Genomic DNA, 21,112 nt, shown 5'->3' on the forward strand with positions numbered 1-21,112 from the left:
TTTAATTTAATCTTTATTGTATTTTTTTCATTACCATTTAGTCCCCTTATACTCCCCCACCCCCTAGTGATCACCACTCTGTTGTCCTTGTCCATGAGTCCTTTTTCCTATTTGCTCAGTCCCTCCATCTCCTCACCTCCCTCAACTCCCCCCCTGCTGTCATTCTTCTCTCCATCTACAAGACTGGGGTGATAGAAATGAAAACAGTGAAAGAAGTCAAATTTGGGGTAAAATACTTTAGAGACTGCCAACAACACTTATTAATAGATTGGATGTGAGAGTTGGAAGGTGACAGAATGACACACTAGTGAAGAAGAAACTGATGGTGTGAGAGGATGTCTGTAGAAGGGGAATACTTGAATAAGCAAAGCACCTTATTCTGAGAGTGTCAGCATTAAGTTTCGGTGGGAGGAATCTAAACAGAAAAAACAGGTAGATTTTTCTCTTTTAGAGTGGAGAGAAATATACCAGAAAGAAAAACAGTATACTTGCATGAATCTATTCAAACATAGACAAGAAAAAACTAAACAAATTACCTGGAAGGCCATTGGCCAAACATTTATTGTCTGAATTTTTAAGTAGTCTCCTAGGAAGCAAAATATGTAACTGTAAAACTTTACTGAGAGCCCTGGCTGGTGTAGCTCAGTGGATTGAGCGTGGGCCTGCGAACCACACGATCGCGGTTCGATTCCCAGTCAGGGCACATGCCTGGGTTGCAGGCCAGTTCCCAGTAGGTGACTCACAAGAGGCAACCATACATTGATATTTCTCTCCTTCTCTCCTTCCCTTCCCCTCTAAAGATAAATAAATAAAATATTTAAAAAACTTTACTGAGAGGTAAAAATTCTAACTCAGGCATAAAATGTTAACATTCTTAAAAGTTGTGTAATTTTATTTGTCAAAAACCCTATTTGAGTAAAATTCAGTAAGTGTATGTCCACATATGAAAACAATTGACTAGTAATATTTTTTTAAATAGCAGGTTTGTTAAGATTGGGATATGTACGTATTTCATTTTTTGTCATTGCTTATATTTTACATTTTTAAACACCATAGATTTTTCAGTTTTTCATAAAGAGAAAAGGAAGAGGAGTGATAAAAATAATCTTACAGCATGAGCCACTGTTTAAATGGACAAAGAAAGGCAGATTTGGAAGTTACTAGTAAAATTTCCTGCCCCCCACAGATGTTGGAGAACATGGAAGCAGGTTTCTTTTGCTCAGATAAAGAATTTTTAAATTGACTAATTGAGGGGTGACTGTGTTATTGTTTGAAAAGTGAAACTAGGTGAGCCCTCGCAAAAAATTTGATTGACTAGATTTTCAGCAGAGGCTGAGGTTCTCAGGCATGCCTAAGTAACATTGACAAGGAAGATGGTAGATTGATGATACCAAGGATGTTACAGTAAGTTGGGTGTGTCTGCCACAACTGATCATTCTAATTATTCGTTAGAGACTGGAAAGGAAGAAGACAAATAAGACACTGGAGAAGAAGCCAGAGAGTGACGTGAGTAGTTTACCTGGTGACGAGCACAGCTTTTTCAATAATTTATTGTGAGACATTGTAAGCTACAAATTTTCTCACATCTGGACCTAAAATTGCTATTTTTTGTATAAATAAAAATATTCATAAATTGAAATGGTTGTATGTTAGGTTGAATTTGCGCAGATTCTTCCATTTTATGTCATTTTTTAATTTAAAAATGTTTTTAGCACAGAACACTTTTCTCAAATAAATATTAGCCTAAATCCCAATCTGAAAAATAGATGAAAACAAGCGACTCTGGTTAAATTAGGAGAACTCTCCAGATATCAGAAAATGTAGGCAATAGGAAGTAAAAGAAAAAAGAAATAATGTGAGTCCAAGGCCTGCTAACACATGTTAAACACTGTAGCTGGCTTCTAAAACTTGTTTTCTCATTTGATCCACATTCCATTTCACAGATGGAACAAACAAGACTGAGAGATACATTAAATGGTCCAAGTGACAGAGACCACAAGTAAGACCTCTGAGATTTGAAATTAGTTGTATGGTCCAGTGAAGGCTCGTATTGGAGCCAATACAGGCCAGAAGGAATGAGAAAGGACCATGGAAGGCAGACATTACACCTACTTTACCTCTTAGCTTCTGTCAGGGCCCAAAATGTCTTCAGAGAGTTGGGTCATGGGCTGGGCCTACAGACTAGCTGTACCGGATATTTAGCCCACCCATGAACTAAGCCATGCTCCCTCCCTTCTTAGTAGTTCACTTCACAACAGGTATGACCTACTAATTAGGAAATGAATAGTTTTATGTAGAGTCAAACATAATCTCAAAAGTAAATATGGCAAATTGACTCCAAAGAGTCACTCACCTTTGCTGGGGCTGTGGCCCTGGTAGCTCTTGCTAAGTGCCTAGCCTTTTTCTGGATTTCTGCTTCTTTTTCCCTGGAAGAGAGCAATGTTTAACATGCTTCAGACATGCTTTGCTCAACTTTTAGAGATAACAGCACACATGGTAAATTTAATTTTGACTGTTCTCCTTAGCCCAGTCTGGTGGGTCAGAATGGAAATACATCCAGAAATAAGCACAGGTACTGTGCAGCTCTCCTCAGAACTGAAGAATATTTCAAACATGATCCTATTAGACGTGAGAATCTCTACCTTTAACTGCATAGCAAGACTACCCCCCTTAAATACTTTCCACATCCAGGTGGTCACCCACTTGAAAGGCATCTGTACCATTGTTGGATTGCTCTCTTTGAAAGGCCCTATTAACACTGAACCCAAATCCACCTTCCTGTTTTCTACTGGTTTCAACCTCTGAGGACCCACAGGCAAATTTAGCCATCTAAAGATAGTTTTGATGCCTCATACAGTCTTCTTCTTTCCAGGTTAAAAAAGGGTTATTTCAATATAATTTACATAGGTAATAAAAATAATAATCCAGTGAGTGACTTCAAAGTAATAAATTGCCTTATGTGTCTTAAGGCATTTTACTTTTGTTTTAAATTAGTTTTCAGTAAATTTATTATTTCATAGTTTCAGTCTACTATTAAAATGCTGTGAAACAACAAGGAAACATTATAGTAAATGATACAGCTTTCAAGAGAATAAGAAAGGATTCTTCAGCCTTCCCTGGGCCTCACCCTACCTGAAATCTTGCCCTGTCTTCCTGCATCTTCCCACAGTCTTACTAGAAGCAGCACATGTGATCAGAGCTTCATGAGGCCAGTATTACTGACTATGTCAATTTAACTCCCCTGCCATATACCAGCCTAGAATTTAAAAAGCTGGTTTTCACATTATCATCTCAAATGGGTAAGCTTAGTATTGGCTTGGTGCCAGGGTTGAAGTTTTGATGTTGGTCGGTAATTGAGAACGATTTCCCTGCTCAAAAAACAAGTTAGGACACTTTGACCTCAGGTTTTGTAATTGATAACTCAAGGCATCTTCCACTTTTGAGGTGTCACTGGAAAGAAAGAAATCAAGTTAGGAAGCATTGCATATATGTGGGTAAACTTCTGGGATACTAATTCTTTCTGAATTGCAGGTGATTGCAAGGTACAATGAACTTTTCAGTCCATCTTATCCCAGCTTAATCCCAAAGTCTGAACCGGCAGCTCACAGATCAGGGTGTATCCTATGTAAACTCTTCCATTGGTTGGCTGCCACCAGGAAGGTTTGGAGTCATGACCAGAGGCTGTTCTTGGTCCCTAAGGTACAACAGAGTCAGGTCTTAACAGGCCCAAGAAATTTGACTTTCCTCCTTAAGTTAGTTCTTCAGAGCCAGGAAACTCAAACTGGAACTACATCCTCAAAAGAATATCAAGTTTTCTACATAATGTTAACACTGGGCCCTCTGGGTGTTTTGGAATACTACTTGTGTGATTATTAAATCTTTCCAGATGGATGGCGTCTCTCCAACCTTATCTGGTGAGAGATGCCAGAGTGATCTACCAACTATTTTTATTTAAGCCTTTTGGTTTAGAAAGATACATGTAGCAGGAAATTTAAAAGAATACATTTACTGGTTCAGAGATCCTCTGGTAACTCAAACACTGGGAAGAGAAATTACTCACAGTATCATTTTGCATGTGGCACATCTGTTGAGGAACCATATTCCATCACGGCTTTTCAGAAGTTTCTTATCTTGGGGACAGAACAACTTCCCATTTTTCATCAATATTCGATATTCATTGCATGCTTCCTAAGGGAAGGATGAAAAAAGTTGTATTTACTGAAACCTCATCAAAGCAAGACTGTACCTCTAAGAACTTCCTTGAAAATATTATTTAATAAGCACAACTCCCTTTACATGGAAGACATTCACTCATTTGCTACAAATAATACAAACAAAAACTGGTAACTCTATATTGACTATTGGAGATTGCAGATTTACCTAAATAGTATTCATCTAAATCAATTAGTGAAGTGGAAAGAACAGGACACACAGAATCAAAAGACTTCTGTTTGTATTTCAGAGTTTTCATTTACATTTACAAGTCAAATAACCTTAGCAAATTAACTTCTCAAAGGTTCACTTACCCTATCTATAAAAATAAGGGTTATAAATATACACACTTCATGGAGGATGTTTTCTGAGAATGACATATTACAGGTATGTAAAAAGACCTCAAAGAATGCCTGGCTCATATAGATATTAAACAAGTCAATTCTTCTCTCCTCTTCCTCCTTCTTTATTATTATTGTTTTTGTTGCTGTAGTCAGTATTATTGGAAGATGCTGATGGCACATGTAAAATACCTAGCACACAGCAGGTCACAAAGGGCTGTGAAAAGGCCTTGGAAAGGCTGCTGGAGGACAGAGAGGAAGTGCAGTGACTGCTGGAAACTGTAATGTGCCCCTACGCACCCTGTAGGAGGTGCTGCAAGACACCAGCTCCTAGAAAGGCTATCAGTTGTTGAGTTAAATAGTTGGAAAAAAAGTTAAAAGTTGAAGTTAAAAGTTAAAAAGTTAACTTTTTAAAAAAGTTAAAAGGACTCACTGGTTACATATGTTTGGAACACATATTTCTGGACTCGTTCCTTTTCTGAAATAAACCTCAGGTCCACTGATGTCTTATGAACAGAAATGGACCGACTCACACGGTAATGAAACTTATGTTTCCAGGCCCTTCACAGTCACATCCTGGGTGGGGTTTTGTCATTTCATACTTCCAAATTGGTGGTTTTTTCTTGAAGAGCACCCCCCCCCCAACCACCACTGCAGCCACTATCACCCCATCACCACCAACATGCCTAATATGGTCAGTACCACAGGGATTGGACCGGTGAAACACGAATAAATTGGATCTATGGAAACACTGCACAATTTTCCCAAAACTTGATTAAGCATTTCTCTTTTTCTTTCATTAATTTGTTCTTTTATTTTAATTTTTGGTATATTCTCTGAAACTACTATTTTACTATTCTGTATGACATGCTTTGAGACATGGAACATTATACTTGGTTTTGGCTTTTTGTTAAATGCCAGTGACATCACTGTCCCAAATTTAGGGAGGAATGTGGAAATAATTTTGAATAATATTTTTCCAGGTAATACAAATGCACCATTGATGTTAAGCTCTTAAGAAAAGACTGAGTCACATGTAGGAGTCCTTCAATAAAATATAATGAATTAATAAATTCATGAAAAGAAAAATTCTCACTTTTAAAGTTCTGTCCACTGTCTTTATTTTAACCTATTCTATTATTTAAAGTGAATTATATTGTCTATTAGTTTTGCAAATCCACTGAACCTTTAGAGGAAGTCTTTGAAATCTAAGTTTTTGGGGGTTTGGTTTCATTTTGATTTTCAAAAAAAAAACCCTCCAAAATTTGCTTCAAGATTCTTTTATTAGAATAAAATTAAATCAAGTCTTTGCTTCAACTCTGATAAACACAACTTCTTCCAAAGGATTGATTGTAGAATTCTATTCAATGTCCTATATCTTCATACTAATAATTCAATGAGTAAAACACTTAAGAAATTACTTTGCTAGGTGCCATAGATACAGCAGTAAGTAGAAGGATCCTTGTCTAAACGTTGCTTACTGTCTAATGAGTAAGGATATATCTAACCTAGCCTCTTAAACATACAGGCAGCACTTACAGAATGGTTAATGCTAAAAAAAAAAAGTAACTAAGTAATGTCAGATCAGAGATCAACCTTGGGAAATTTTGTGAAGCGCGACCTACTAAAATATCTCTAAGTTTATTATTATTACCCAGTGATCTTATCTGAGTAGCACAATAATTATTTCTGAAAATATAAAGACAACCAGGCCTCTCTGGATCTGTGTCTCATCTCTAATTTTATAGTATCTTATGTCAACATTACAAGTTACTGCTTAGCTTGCCAGATATAAATGATTCTATAAAATCTAGATAGAAACTTTGTCATAGAATCAGAGAAGAGCCTGGTGTCTTTGTCATAGAAATACATCCCTTGTGAGGCAGGTCTTAAAGAAAATACTTAAAACAAAGATTCATAACATAAGAATGAAGCTTTAAACAGTATTTAGCAGTCGACTGAACAAGAACATTATCAATCAGGATAATTCCTGAACTGGACATCTCCAATGTCACATTTAGAGGACTCCTATAACTCCTACAGACACATTTTGTTTTTTAATAAACAGACAACCACAACCCAGAGAGTAGGTTAAGGAACTTGTTCACAGTGTTTAATTAGTTAAGATGAGACTGAGTTATGAAGCAGGAAAAGCCTGTAAAAATTGAAAGCAACAGTTGAGTTTTTCTCTGGGAAAAATGTAATGTGGTCCCAGCTACCACACTAGAGAGAGTTTCAAAACAGGAGCAGATCTAGACCAAAAAGGCATCCAGAGATGGGCCGATGACTTTCCAGCAGCTGCTCACTTTCCTCGTAACTCCCAAGCTTGGGTTCCTTTCTTTTTTTTTTTTTTCAATTTTTTTATTTAATTATTTTTCAAGTACAGTTTTCTGTCTATTACTCCCATCCCATCCTACCCCCCATCCTCCCCCCTCCCTCCCATTTCCACCCTTCTCAGTTGTTGTCCATGTATCCTTTATATAGGTTCCTCTAAATCCCTCCCTTATTTCCCCTGAAATTCCCTCCTCTCTCCCCTCTGGTCACTGTCAGCCTGTTCTCTATTTCAGTGTCTTTGGTTATATTTTGCTTGCCAAGCTTGGGTTCCTTTCATTTCCTTACTGTTGCTGTTCTTTGTGTTTTTTCTACATGTTAGAAAAACTGCAGCCCTCTAGGGCCAACCTCTTCTGTGTCCTTCACAGGCTGAGTTATAGCTTTCTGTCTCCCATTGTCCCTCCCCAGACATCATAATAAAATGTCCCAGGGAGCTGGCATAGCTCCTTCTCTGTGTTAGAAGCACTGACAAGGTTGCTTTGGGCTTCAGAGTAACCCCCTGTGATGACAAATAGTAAAGGTTCTTGCAGGTACTAACCTCAGTGCTGTTCTGGCTCATGTTTGTTAACTTTCAACCAGCTACTGACTGAGTTTAGAAAATAAAACTTCCAGCTCCATAAGAAAGACCCAATCAACAGTTTTTGTTTCTGACAAAATGTCCAAGGGCTGTGATCAGAAATACCTCCAGAGAAATAATTACTTCTTGGTGTTCTTCTTGCTTATGCCAACATAAGAGGGGGCTAAATTTAGGTTTTTACATTGCTCAGTGGAATAGAGTTTAATGGCATAAAAACCGTCAATGCAGAATTTTGATATATCCACCAGAAATCACCACCCATTGTCACAGACTCTGAAAGAGATTATGGCCTCAGTGAACAATGAGGTTTACACAAGACCCTTCTTTTCACCAGTATACAACATCCTATTGAGCATGCTCCTTGACTCCCCCAAACCCAGCCTTTTCTTCCTATTCCACCACACTATGCTATTTATATCATAGAGGTTTCTGCTCTTCTCTTCCATCAGCAAACTGAGATGAAGTAACAGAGACCATAATGAAACTCTCTAGACCATTCCTGTAAGAAAATTTTTTTGAAAAAAGTGTTCTAATAAAATACAGCAAGAGAGTATTTTTATCATGGTTCTAATAGATTCACTGTAGAAAAGAGTCCCTTTACTGTTTTATTGTTCGTGGCTTTCTTTGAAACATAGCAGGTATCTGCTGTATACATAACGTACCACTGTTTTTAAGCCCTGAATTAATGGCATAATTGTGTGTGTGTGTGTGTGTGTGTGTGTGTGTGTGTGTGAGTAACTGGCCCTTTAACTTTATTTTCCAGATAGATAAAATAATTAACTTCTATAGAAAATGATTCTTTTATCTCTGAAACAAAGAGCCTCTAAGAAAGAAGTAGTACAGCAACCTCCTGAGTCAGAGCCTCTGCCTGGTCTGCTGAAAATTGCAAATATGTTCACTCCCTCCTCAACTTCAGATCCTTGTTCTCATGCTGGCTTCAGGGAGCACTCACCTGACTATCCCAGGAGGCACTGATACCCCCTACATACCCAGAAAGGCCTATCTTCTAACCTCTTCTATTTTTCTCCTAACACTAATCATTGCTTAATGTGCTATATGTTTTTACTAATTTAATAATTAGTCTGTTTTGCTCCACTAAGATGTAAGCTCCATGACAGCAGGTTCTTGTCTACATATGCATTTTTTACTTGTGAATATCTCCAGCATCTCAAACAAGGTCTGAGACATAATAGATGCTCAATAAATATTTATTGAATGAAGTACATGGACTGACAATATACAAGATACAGCCAACCCCTTTTAACATAATGATCACAAAAAACTTCTTTCTGCTTCTTGTGTGTGTCATGACTTTTTCAGCTGTTAAACAAAATAATACTAATTCACAGGTTTGTCTATTTGTGGAATTATTTAAAGCATTCCTCTAACATGGCAGATTGCCTCTTCCTCACACCCATTATTATTAATGCATTGATATATGTGTGTCTGAGATTCATGCCTTGATTCACAAAGACCAGTTTTTACGTTTTCAGAAAAGCTGTTAGTACCTATCTGTATAACATGATACTATCAATACTAACATTAAGGTGCTAACCATAAACCATTTTTCTTTAGAGATCTTGGAATGTATTCAATGAACAGAAAAAGCAGGACTAACCTGATTTTCTTCCTCACTGGCAGCATCTGTGATAAAAAAAATGCAAACAACAAAGTTCAGGGAATATAAAATATTTAATAAATAGAACAAATAATCCACTCTGTGCAGTGCCTTATTTACTTTACTGGAAATATGTTATAAAACTGCAAATTATTTTTAACACATTAGAATTTACCATGGCAAATAAAATGAGGACACTGCATTATGAGACTGGCATATCCACTCACAAAGATTCAATCACTCAGAAAGATCCAGTTACTTGGGAAAATAATATTCATATGCTTTCTGACTTCCTTAAACTATCTAATTTCTAAACTCCTTTCATAGCAAAGTATGTCAGACCTCTTTTTTAATTAAACATAAATATCAATTATAATTGGAAAGTACAATGTAGCATAAAATGTATACCATATATACACATAAAATTAAATTTTCTGAATGCTGATAGCACTGCCTCTTTATTACATATACAAAAATTAGAGATCTGATAAAATTAAGTTTAATCAAAATCACAGACCATATACTCCCTCATTAAGAGACACTTTTGTGTCTACACATTTATTCTAGGAAAGTGAGCATTATTTGTTTATAATGTTCTCCTGAAACTCAATCTAGGGTTCCCTTTTAAAAGTGTAAATGCCTCAGAGCAAGATAACTCTAAGCAATTCATGTTCTCTTCAAATTCAAGTAGAATATGCAAAAACCTACCACTAGCTCTGATGGAAATTTCTATTTTTGTCAGATACCTTCTTACCTTTTATAAGAAGTACCTTCAATTCATTTAGGACTTAAAAATATAAAAATAAAATAAAGCAGTAGAAGGAACTACTGCTTTAAAATAAGAAGAGATTATTGAATATAATTTTTATTATTTTGTTTATAAATATGCCATTAAATATATACATATAAATGTATATCTAAATTTTAACTATCTATTATATATATAATTCCCATTATGAATTAATATGCTTGGTAAAGGATCAGATAAAGGAGAATCTATTAGCTTTTAGAACTCATGTAGAACCAATAGAATGGCAACTCCTCATAGATAAAATTCAGATCATTTCAAATCACTTGCCATTTCTAACAACAACAACATAGTTCTAATATAAAACCACATATATAATTCTTTAAAGCTGTGTGTCTGGCAAGGTATTTCAGGATTACACACATATATATATTTATATAAAATCTTCAGTGCCATATATGCACTGGGCAGGGGGAGGGAGATAAGTCTCTGCTCAGGGCTTTGTGGTATGTGGCAAGAGGCTTAGGTTACATGCAAATTGCTTACCTGGGATGAGGCAAAGAACCAGGGTCAGAAGTACTGGCACTGCAGCTACCTTCATGATGAAAATGATGTAAGTTGGTTATAGGTCTGCTCCGTGCATTGCTCACCAGCTGGTGCTCTAGGACTGAACCCGTGGGGATACAGCTTACTTTATATATACCTGGTGATACACACCCATAGCAACAGCCAACATTATAAACCAGTTGTTCAAGGTCCTGCTAGACTTAATATACCACATCAATTTAGTCTCCATCCTTTATGATCCTGTCAAGGGGGCAGATTTGGACAGATAATGTGTTTCCAAAGTAGTTCTAATACTTTTTCATGATACCACCTCAAAAGGCAATAGATTGAGTCCAAGGGCCTTACTCAAAGTTTAATACTCTGCAATCCTCTCTAAAAACTGAATTCTTCAGCCACATAAGACACTTTACCTTGTAGACAAACATATTTCTAACTGGATCCCTTTCCTAAGTGGGAGGGGAGGGAAAAAGAAGACAGATTGGCTGTCCTACCAGTCAGTTTACCAGTCAGGTAAACATGTAAAGATTTCACCACTCCTGGAGAAAGCTGCTTTATAGTAAGAGAAGCTAGCAGTCTTGGTGCTTCCACCTAGAGATGTTCCAAGTGTCTCCATTCAGTGTCACAGACTCATATGAGAGAGTTGAGTGACCCTAAGAGATGACCTAGCAAACTCCTAACACTGAACACATGGGGACACTGAGACTTGGAGAAGGAGTGATAACCTTCTCCAGAACTCATAGTTTAGGTGGCAAGAGGCAGAGGTGGCACTTGAAAGAAGACCACAAGGTCCACAGTTTCTTGATTCCATATACGACTTCACCATGAAAGGTTAGCAAAGGCAGATGCTTTATGAAATCAAAGTTTTTCCACACAGCCCACTGCTCCCCAAGTTCCTGTTTGAAAAATTTGGCTCCATCAGTTTCCCCCTAAATTAATTTTATTCCTTTATTGCCTCATTACTTAGTCTCCCCCCAAAAAATAAATAAAATATTTGAAATTATAAATATATAAATGCAGCATTTTTCTAGAGGAAGTATTTTCTCCTAAAATATTTTATTTATTTATTTTTAGAGAAGGCGAGGGAGGAGAAAGAAAGGGAGATGTGCAAGAAATACATTGATTGGTTGCCTCTTGCACGTTCCCAACTGGGGACCTGGCCTGCAACCCAGGCATGGGAATTGAACCAGTGACCTTTTGGTTAGCAGGCTGGCACTCAATCAACTGAGCCACACCAGCCAGGAGAGTATCTTCTCTTTAGTTTCTTCTTCCATTCCATAAGTAATGCCTTTGGTCTACCAGACTATTTTACTCTAACAGGTTAAGAGTACCCCATGAAATGCACAAAGATGACTGAAGCCAGACCAAAAACACTTGATTCCAGTGCTATGCAGGGTCTCCACACCCACTGAAGGAAAGTTTTGAACTTTATGAGATCAAAACCTTTTTAGAGATTGTTCCAAATAAGCTGATCTAAAGCAAGACAACTTGAGGATCACATGTCAATCTTCTGAATAACATCAAAGCCAAAGTATTTCTTTTACTTTTTTAATGAAATAATGTTTCTCCTGTAAAAATGCAATCAGTGGTTTCAAGGTTAGCACTATTAGCTTTGTTTCTTTGCAATGGTTTAGTAAAATGAGTGACCTGAAAAGCAAGTTCAATTGTATTGGGATTATAGGATAGAAAAATTGATGTCCATCCTGGTACAACCACTACAGAAAACAGTATAGAATTTTCTCAGAAAACTAAAAATGAACCTGCCTTTTGACCCAGCAATTCCACTGCTAGGATTATATTCCAAGAACCCTAAAACACCAATCCAAAAGAACCTATGCACCCCAATGTTCATAGCAGCACAATTTACAAGAGCCAGGAGCTGGAAGCAACCTAGGTGCCCGTCAGTAAATGAATGGATCAAAAAATATGGTACATATACACAATGAAATTCTATGCAGCAGAAAGAAAGAAGGAGCTCCTACCCTTTGCAGCAGCATGGATGGAACTGGAAAGCATTATGCCGAGGTGGTGAAAGACAAACACCATATGATCTCACCTTTAACAAGAAGCTAGCAATAAAACAAAACAAGCAAGCAACATAAAAACAAAGACAATGGAATAGAGAATGGGGGACAGTGACTAGAGAAAAGAGGAGAGGGAATTTCAGGGGGAAAAGGGGAAGGATTTACAGGAACTGGTATAAAGGACACATGGACAACAACTAAAGGGCGTGGAAATGGGAGGGAGGTGGGGAGCACTGTGAGGGTGGTCTGGGATGGGAGTAAAAGACAGAAAGCTGTACTTGAACAGTAATTAAATAAAAAACTATTTGGAAAAAATAAAAAATAAAGTTTTTAATTTGAAAAAAAAAGAAAATTGATGTCCATCATAGCTAAAGCAATGATTTTCAATAGGTGTGCCACAAGCAATTTTAAAACACGCAATACCTGACTATTCAGTCAGGGGCACTAACCTGATCTTTTCCCTTAGGTTGTCAAATAATAAAGTGACAACAGCTAACACAACATTAGCTGTCTACTGTAAATGAATCCAAGTTATACCTATTTTCTGTTAGGTTAGCACAAATTACTTTTTTTGATGTGTGAAAGAATTTTAGTAATCACATTATGTGTGCCGTGAGATGGAAAAGGTTGAAAATCTCTGGCTTAGTGGAAAGAGAACAGGAAATTTGTTTCTACGCCTTTCTTTGCAACAACACAGAGTAATGAAAATGAACTGGACTTTGGCATATGATAGATATGGGTACAAATCTTGACTTAACAATTACTAGCTATATTGCCTTGGGAAAGTCACTTATTTTTTCTCAGCCTCAGTTTCCTAATATGTAAAATAGGGATTCTACGACTACATTGTACACCTGTTGTAAGAGTTAGAGGCAATTCATGTGTGTGTGTGTGTAATGCTTACAACAATTCTGAGCATATGTGGTAAACTTTCCCATTAAAGAGAGCTGGCCTTGCATTTTTAGGTTATTATAATGATATGGTTATAGTAGGGAGTTTCTGAGATTTCATGAAAAGTCAGCATGTCTTAAATGTGAACCTCAATAGCAGATTAAGTTTCCTTAGTAGGGAATAACATCCCAAACACATTCTGAAGGGCAATTAACAAGTCAAGATATAAATATTCTTTTTTATTTTGTTATGCTCTAAAACACAACACCTGAAACAAATAAAAGCATTAGCCATTTATAACTTGCAAAAGTCACTGCTGGATTTCAAGCATCATTGATTCCTCATCTTCATCTGTAAAACTCTCTTCTAAATACTGACATACCAATACTAATCATTTATCTTTCATCTGTTCTGTCTGGCTATATGAAATGTGTCCCAACCATATATGCTCATTATTAGTACAATGACTTATGATAGAATTGGTGACTATGCTCTTGATGAACCCCAAATCTAGCCCAAATGGATAATATTCCCAGGAGTGGAAGTGGTGCTAGGGTGGAACAAAAGAACCAAAATATGATCGCATCTCTAAAGAATCTCTGCTATGCGGAAAGGCTGAAGGAGCTGGTTTCCCTCTTACTGGGAGTTTCTCACTGATACCTAGAACCTCCTGAAGTGATGAATAAGAGGCTTGGAACTGATAACATCTTCCAAGAGGGGAAGGAGCCAAGAGAAGATTTAGTGAGCACCCCCAATACTGGAAGCACACACCAACTGGCTCATGGCGTCAGAGATTTTTCTCCATTTCATTTCAGGAATGTTGTAAATCCAGAGGTGATTCATCACATATTCTGTGAATCACTCCTTATTTCAGAGAACCACAACATTTAAATTCAAATAAATGGGACTGAGGCTTTAGAGAATGGGTGTTTGTGTTATCCATACACTTCTGTATTAGGTAATCAGAGTACTTTTCTTAAATTCTAACTTTCAATCATTCATCAAACATGTAAAACCCTCTTCCTTCTCATTAAAAAGAAACAGAGCTAAGTTACACAATGTATAAACTGTACAACTCAACATATGTATCAAGTGGCCTAGAATCTGTATTCACATCAAGGGTACTGATACAGAAAGAAGAAATGAGAAAAAGTGTGAAATAAACAAGATGCTGTAGACCAGTAATCTTACTGAAGACAAAAGGTTATTTATGAAATTCAAAGTTATCAGATTATTGTTCAAATCTCCTTTTTTCCTATGTAGAGATATCCTTGCTGATCACAATAGTTTAATAAATACCTATAGTCCCTTACAATCAAATCACCTTCCACATTTTCCAAACAATCTGCCATTCAGTGGTTCCCTAGATTTGGTTACACAATACTGTGAGGTGGCAGAGTAGGTGTTATTATCCTTCTTTGCCTGCCCGAAATAGTACTAGGAACAAACTCCAGAGTAGGAATTAGGTTGGGTGGCAATCCCAGCCTTGACACTTTCCTACATTTTACAACCTATGTGGTTATCTCAAAGCCTTTCTGGCAGTTCAGGTAGGATCCAGACATAGAGCTTTAACCTACCTTCAACATTCTATTGCTAATATAATTCTTCCCTAAAACTCTCTGAATGCACACACTCACACACACACACACACACACACACACACACACACACACTTGTAATGACTTGGGGGAAAATAAGTATGCTGTGATCATGGCTGAAAAGTTTGTGTCCTGACAGATCTTAGAAGATAAGACAATTGCTTTTTAATTTTCTTCACTTTAAATTCTCTTTCCTATAAGTCTGATGTTTTTCTCTATAAATTTAATATCTCACTGTATTCTCCTTTATGGGAGACACTAACTAGAGAACAGTCTTTACATGCCTTACTCTCTTGAAATGTTCCATTAGCAGCTCACTTCATTCCTTCTGAGAATTCCTTTCTGTTTGTCTAGAAAGGCTAAGAAAATATGGAGATAAGCATCTCATTTCATTAAGAACAGGATGGGATGGGCACTATTTGATGACTGAGTATACAGACCCTGCTATTTATAGATATAATTGCTGCTTATATCAGATTAAGAAAACACAAAAGTTCATTGTTTAATTTTGACTGTATTAAGTTTTACATATTGGATTATATTTGGTTCTTAAACACAACATCCAGCTTCTCCCTACAGTCTATACTACTTGGACCCTACTCTCCAGCCCCTGCTGCCCATCACAGTACACTATAAAGTTCTCTAGGGTTAATCTTGACTGCAGAAAACAGGTTTGTGAAGCTATGCTTTTTTAAAAAATCACAATAAATTCTTAGCTGGTATACTGAATTTGGGCAAAAAAATACTATATATTTTATATGTAAAATATTTATATGTGTATATGTAACAAGCAAGATCAAAATTGTTAGATCCATAAGTAAAATTAGGAATAAATTATCTATATATCTATATGATTTGCATATAAATGTGAAACTCGCTAGCATGTATGGTGCACTTACTAAGTGACAGGCACAACAATAAGCTGAAAGGGTATCACTCTATTCTTTTTTTACAGATAAAGAGATTGCGGTTTGGTAAGGTTCTAAAACTTTTTCAATGTTGTACAACCTGTGAGCAGGGGTCTATAAAAATGGTGACATCGATGCAAATAATGGCAGTCAAACCCCAGAATCCAGACTCTTATCTATCAAGCATTATGGTGACCACATTACCCCTACCTATGACTAACTTATCTCAGATACTCAGTGTTGGGACTGAAACATACTTCTCCAAAATTCGTATTTGAAACCTTAACCACCAGTACCTTAGAATGTGACTATATCTGCAGTAGGGCCTTTAAAAAGGTGATTGAGTTCAAATGAGGCCATTAGGATAGTCCCTAACCCTATGAAGCTACTCTAGGATGGGTGTCCTTATAAGAGGAGGATCTTTGGACACACAGAGGGATACCGGGAATACTGTGCACGGTGACTTACACCAGGCCACCTGGCTTATGAGTGGTCAAGCTGAGACCTGGTCTGAAGATAAGTTCTCATTAAACTCTATTTAATTGAGCTACTCTATTTAATCGTTACTTTATTAAATCAAGTAACAAGTTAATGGAGGAAAAATAAGGACAACTGTAATTGAACAACAACAAATTTTTTTTATAAACTAAATAAAAATCAAGTAACAAGTTAAATAGCACTAATCATTGTGTCATACCACAATCTTGATTCATGAGACAAATAAAAGGAATAAGAGAGTGAAAAATAAATATGGAATCATGTTTACTTTCAGGTATGGAACCAAATTACTAAAATTGAATTTAAAAAGTAAGAAATTAAAGTCCAAAGTTATGACTTGTGGCATATCCAATAGATTCCATAATACTCCCCACAGGAATACAACAAATATTTACTGAATGCCTACATTTGCCTGAGACTATATGGGAGCCTAGTATTAAACTTGTAAATAAAACATATACAGTCTTCAACTTCTAAAAGACAACAGTCTAGTGGAAGAGGTAGAAAATAATCCTATAAGTCACTGTTCAACTGAATCTGTGAAAGTATTTTTAAAAAGATGTCCATCAAGTAAACTTAGCACATCAACCAGATATTCAGCTTCTAGATGGAAAGGTCTTGATGAAATTAGACTCAATTCTGGGGAAAAAATGAGAGTCTGGATTAAAAAGGTATATAGACTCATTTATCTAAAAAAATTCAGCTAATGAGAATAAATTAATCCTTAAATAATTATGAGAACCAGAGTTTTCCTCCAACAATTTCTTTTATCTGACATTTTAAATTTCCAGTAAATCACTAGTTAGTTATCTAACACTAGCTGAGTTCAGGAGTTGAATTTAAAATTCAAGATTAAACATTTACATTTAGTAATCTAAGATCTAAAATGCAACATTTATATTTAGTGTTTTTTATTTATTTTAAGTGATGCCCTCCTATGTAATATTAATGGCAGTAAAAAATTTAGATCCCTATCAATTTGTAGGAGTCATGCTGAATTTTATTAATTGAAAGCTTACAACCCCAAGGTACTGAAAGCATGGAGGAAAAAATAAATAAAAAAGACTGTTGTGCCTTAAAGAATCTAGCACTGTAGTAGAGAAGATAATATTTGTACCAGAAAAGAAATGACTCAATGGAACATGCAACATAAAGCATCATAGACAAAATACAGATGGAGTGCCTTTGAATTGGACTATGAGGGTTAAAGATATTTGAACACAAGGGGGTGAGAACATAGAAGATTCTTCAGAACAGCAGAAGCAAGTTCCCAGGAGAAAATAATGTGTGTTCTTCATGAAAGAAAATGTAGTACCCTTTGAATGCATAAACGGGAAAGGAAGAATAGAAAATAGTTTTAGGACAACAGAGTGTCTCAATGGCTAAAATAAACAATACTGAACCAACCAAATGCTGGCAAGTATTTAGAGAAACCAGATCTCTCATATGTTGCAGGTGGGAATGTAAAATGGTGCAGCAACTCTGGAAAACAGTTTGGCAACTGCTTAATAGACTAAATATATGTTTATTATACTACCCAATAATTGTACTCCTGGGCATTTACCCCAGAGAAATGAAAACTTATACCCACACAAAAACCAGCATACAGTTAATGGAAAACCACCAAAATGTCCCCCAATAGGTGACTAGCTAATCAAGCATTAGTGCACTGTACCGTGGACTCCAACAACTTGGATGAATCTCAAGGACATTGTGCTGAGTGAAAAAGCCCATCTCCAAAATTCATATACTTTAATTTATATAATCTTTTCAAAATCATAAAGTTACAGACATGGAAGGAAAACAATGTACTAGTTGCCAGGGATTAAGGAGGGCTGCTGGGCAGGGGCTAGAGGTGATTGTACCTGGGTAGCATCAGAGAGATGTTCATGATGATGGAAAATTCTACATCCTGAGTGTAGGGTAATTACACAAATCTATACATGTGATAAAATAACATTGAACTACACACATGTAGTTAGTGAAAGTCAAATTTCTAGTTTTAATATAATTACGTAAGATATAACCATTGGGGAAAACTGAGTAAAGAGTACACAGGACTTCTTAGTACTATCTTTGCAAATTTCTGTGAATCTGAAATTATTTCCCCCAAGAAGTTTTTAAAAACATAAACTACAAAATCCTACATTCTTTCTATAAACATAAACTTACCATATGACCCCACAATCTCCATTCTAGATATTACCTAAGGAAAATTCAAATAGGTCCACACAAAACCTATCCAAGAATATTTATTGCAACTTCATTCATAATCACTAAAATCCAGAAACAATCCAAATGTGTATCAGTTGGTGAATGGATAAACAAACTGTTGTTCAACCATACAACAGCTTTCCACTCAAGAATAAAAAGAAATGAACTATTATATGTGCTGCAACATGAATGAACATCAAGAGCATCATTCTTAGTGAAAGGCACCAGACATAAAATACTACATGTTTTAGGATTCTGTTTATATATGACATTTTCAAATTATAGGGGCATGAATTAGATCAAGGTTGCCAGGCTCAGAATTAAGCAAGGAGATTTATCACAAAGGTGCAAATGGAAATATAGGTGGGGGAAAAGTAGGTTTCCAGTTGTTCATATGGAAAATAATACAATAATTAAGGAATAATAATACAAAAATAAACTGTGTTTCGTGTTCTTACAACTGTAAACCTACTTGTGCCCCACCCTGGATTTGAGGATGATGTTCCTATTCCGTATCTTGATTGTGCTGGTAGTTTCACAAGTGATTATGCTTGTCAAGTCTCATGTAACTACACACCCGAGATTTAAAATTTTACCTTTATACATTTTGCTTCAATAAACTTGACTTTAGGAAACAAGTCATATTCAATAACATACTATTTTTAAAACATTTATATATTTCTGCATTAAGGAAAATAGACACAGACTGACCAAAAAAATCTTATCCCCGTCTAACGGAATTATGATATTTTACATTTCTTTATTTTTTTCTCCTAATAAGTTTTATGCACTAAGTAGGTATTATTTTTAAGAATAAAAATGCTATTTTCAAAAATCAGTTTGATATTTGGGGGGCTAGATAGGACATTGAAAGTCATCCAACTTTCCTCTTTAGTTTACAGATGAAGATATGAGGGCTGAGACAATTATTTTTCCTAATTATTTAAATGTTAAAATAAGTTACACACAGCTTCAGTAGCCCATCATCCAAGTTGTATGCTCTAACTGTGAATGCCATAATTTATTTGAAGAGATGAGGGTCAATTTCATCCTTCAGAAACTCCCACTTCAGCCCTGGCTGGTGTGGCTCAGTGGCTTGAGTGTTGCCCTACCGACCTGGTTCAGTTCTAGTCAAGGGCATATATCTGGGATGCAGGCCAGGTCCCCAGTTGAGAGTGTGTGAGAGGCAGCAAGTCAATGTTTCTCTCTCCCTCTCTTTCTCCTTCCCTCCTCTCTCTCTGAAAATAAATTAAATTAAAAACAAAACCAAAAAACTCCCACTTTATAGTGACCCAAAGTAAAGTGTTTCAGGATTTTCCTAGACCACCTTCTGCAGGTGGATACAGAATCCAGACAGAGAGGACCAGTTCTTTAATCTACATCAGTGGAGCCCAGTGATGTTTTGGAAATGTGTGACTTGCTAGCCATTTGATTTCAGGTAAATTGTGATAAGAATATCATCATCCACTTGACAGGATTGTTGAGCACACTGAGATGAGTGTGTGAAAAAGCTAAAGAAACTCTTACTGTTGGTACTAGTTTAAGCCATCTATAGTGAAGCCTACTTGAAAGCCAGAAGGATAATATAATTTAGAAGTTAACTGTTGGGCTTTGAAGTAATGCTACCCGGTTTCAATAACAGGCTTATTTGTCATGTGAAAAGGGGGGATTTACCTAAACTCTCACTTTCTTCACAACTAAACTGAGGATTGGAATAGTGATTACCAGAATTATGCGGAGTAGCTCATATAAAGCCTTTCAATGGTATCTGGTGCATACAGAGTGCACAGGATTAGCTGCTATTAGAAATGTCTTCTTGTTAGACTGTTGACTACATTGAATTAAAGATTACAGTGGGCATTCCACTGCTGGGCCTTTTAAAGTATTCAGTATTTGGTGGGAAGTGCCAACAATCAGCGTCTAATTTTAGGGGGCACCCACTAATAGCTCCAAGGTAGAGGAGTGTTTCCTCCTCTGTGTCCTTTCTTTTGGACAGCTTACTGTACTCCAGGTGGTGAGGCTTTTGCAAAAAACTGTGTCACCCTCAGTGAACAACAGCCACACATGGCTGGTTGGAGTGCAGGTCATCTGAGCCATAAAAAAGGGACACCCTTTCAAATTGGTCAGAAAACCAAACAGCTGATTCTAAGCTCTTAAATTTTCAAATATTTCCTCTCTGTAAAAGAGAGAAAATGTCTTATTATCCAGCTGGGGATGAAAATAGGGCAAATGCCTCTTCTTACTGTTATCCGTCCTTTTTACACCTCTAACTCATTAGCAAGTTCATGAATGTAATAGTATTTGATGTGGAATTAGGACGTTTGTGTGTTAATTCCAGTCCCCACTTTAAGCTGAAGCAAGACTGTGGATACAGATTAAATTTCTAAATTCTCATGAGATGAAGCACATTGGAAAATGCACTAAGGGGACAAAATGAGGTAGACCAATTAAACTGTACTAATTGAGTATATTGACCAACATCATAAAAACATTGCCTCCACAGAGAGAATTTTTAGGGCAGTGAAATTACTCTGTATGGTACAATGATGGATATATGTCATTGCATATTTGTCTAGAGCGATAGAATG

General features: G+C 36.4%; 1 protein-coding gene across 1 annotated transcript in view; it reads right to left on the reverse strand.

Moving 5' to 3' along the window:
- The window catches only part of SPINK5 (serine peptidase inhibitor Kazal type 5), an 83,228-nt gene that overhangs the window by 56,896 nt on the left and 5,220 nt on the right, over nucleotides 1-21,112 (reverse strand). Inside the window, exons 2-5 of the mRNA XM_037044981.1 lie at nucleotides 10,374-10,530; nucleotides 9,080-9,105; nucleotides 4,061-4,188; nucleotides 2,354-2,426 (exon numbers count right to left, since the gene is read on the reverse strand). Of these exons, the coding sequence (XP_036900876.1) occupies nucleotides 2,354-2,426; nucleotides 4,061-4,188; nucleotides 9,080-9,105; nucleotides 10,374-10,428 (282 nt within the window). The 5' untranslated portion in view covers nucleotides 10,429-10,530. The remainder of the gene's footprint in view (nucleotides 1-2,353; nucleotides 2,427-4,060; nucleotides 4,189-9,079; nucleotides 9,106-10,373; nucleotides 10,531-21,112) is intronic.

Source organism: Sturnira hondurensis, unplaced genomic scaffold, assembly GCF_014824575.4.
Source record: "Sturnira hondurensis isolate 20B ecotype Veracruz unplaced genomic scaffold, ASM1482457v3 Scaffold0004152, whole genome shotgun sequence".
NCBI lineage: Eukaryota > Metazoa > Chordata > Mammalia > Chiroptera > Phyllostomidae > Sturnira > Sturnira hondurensis.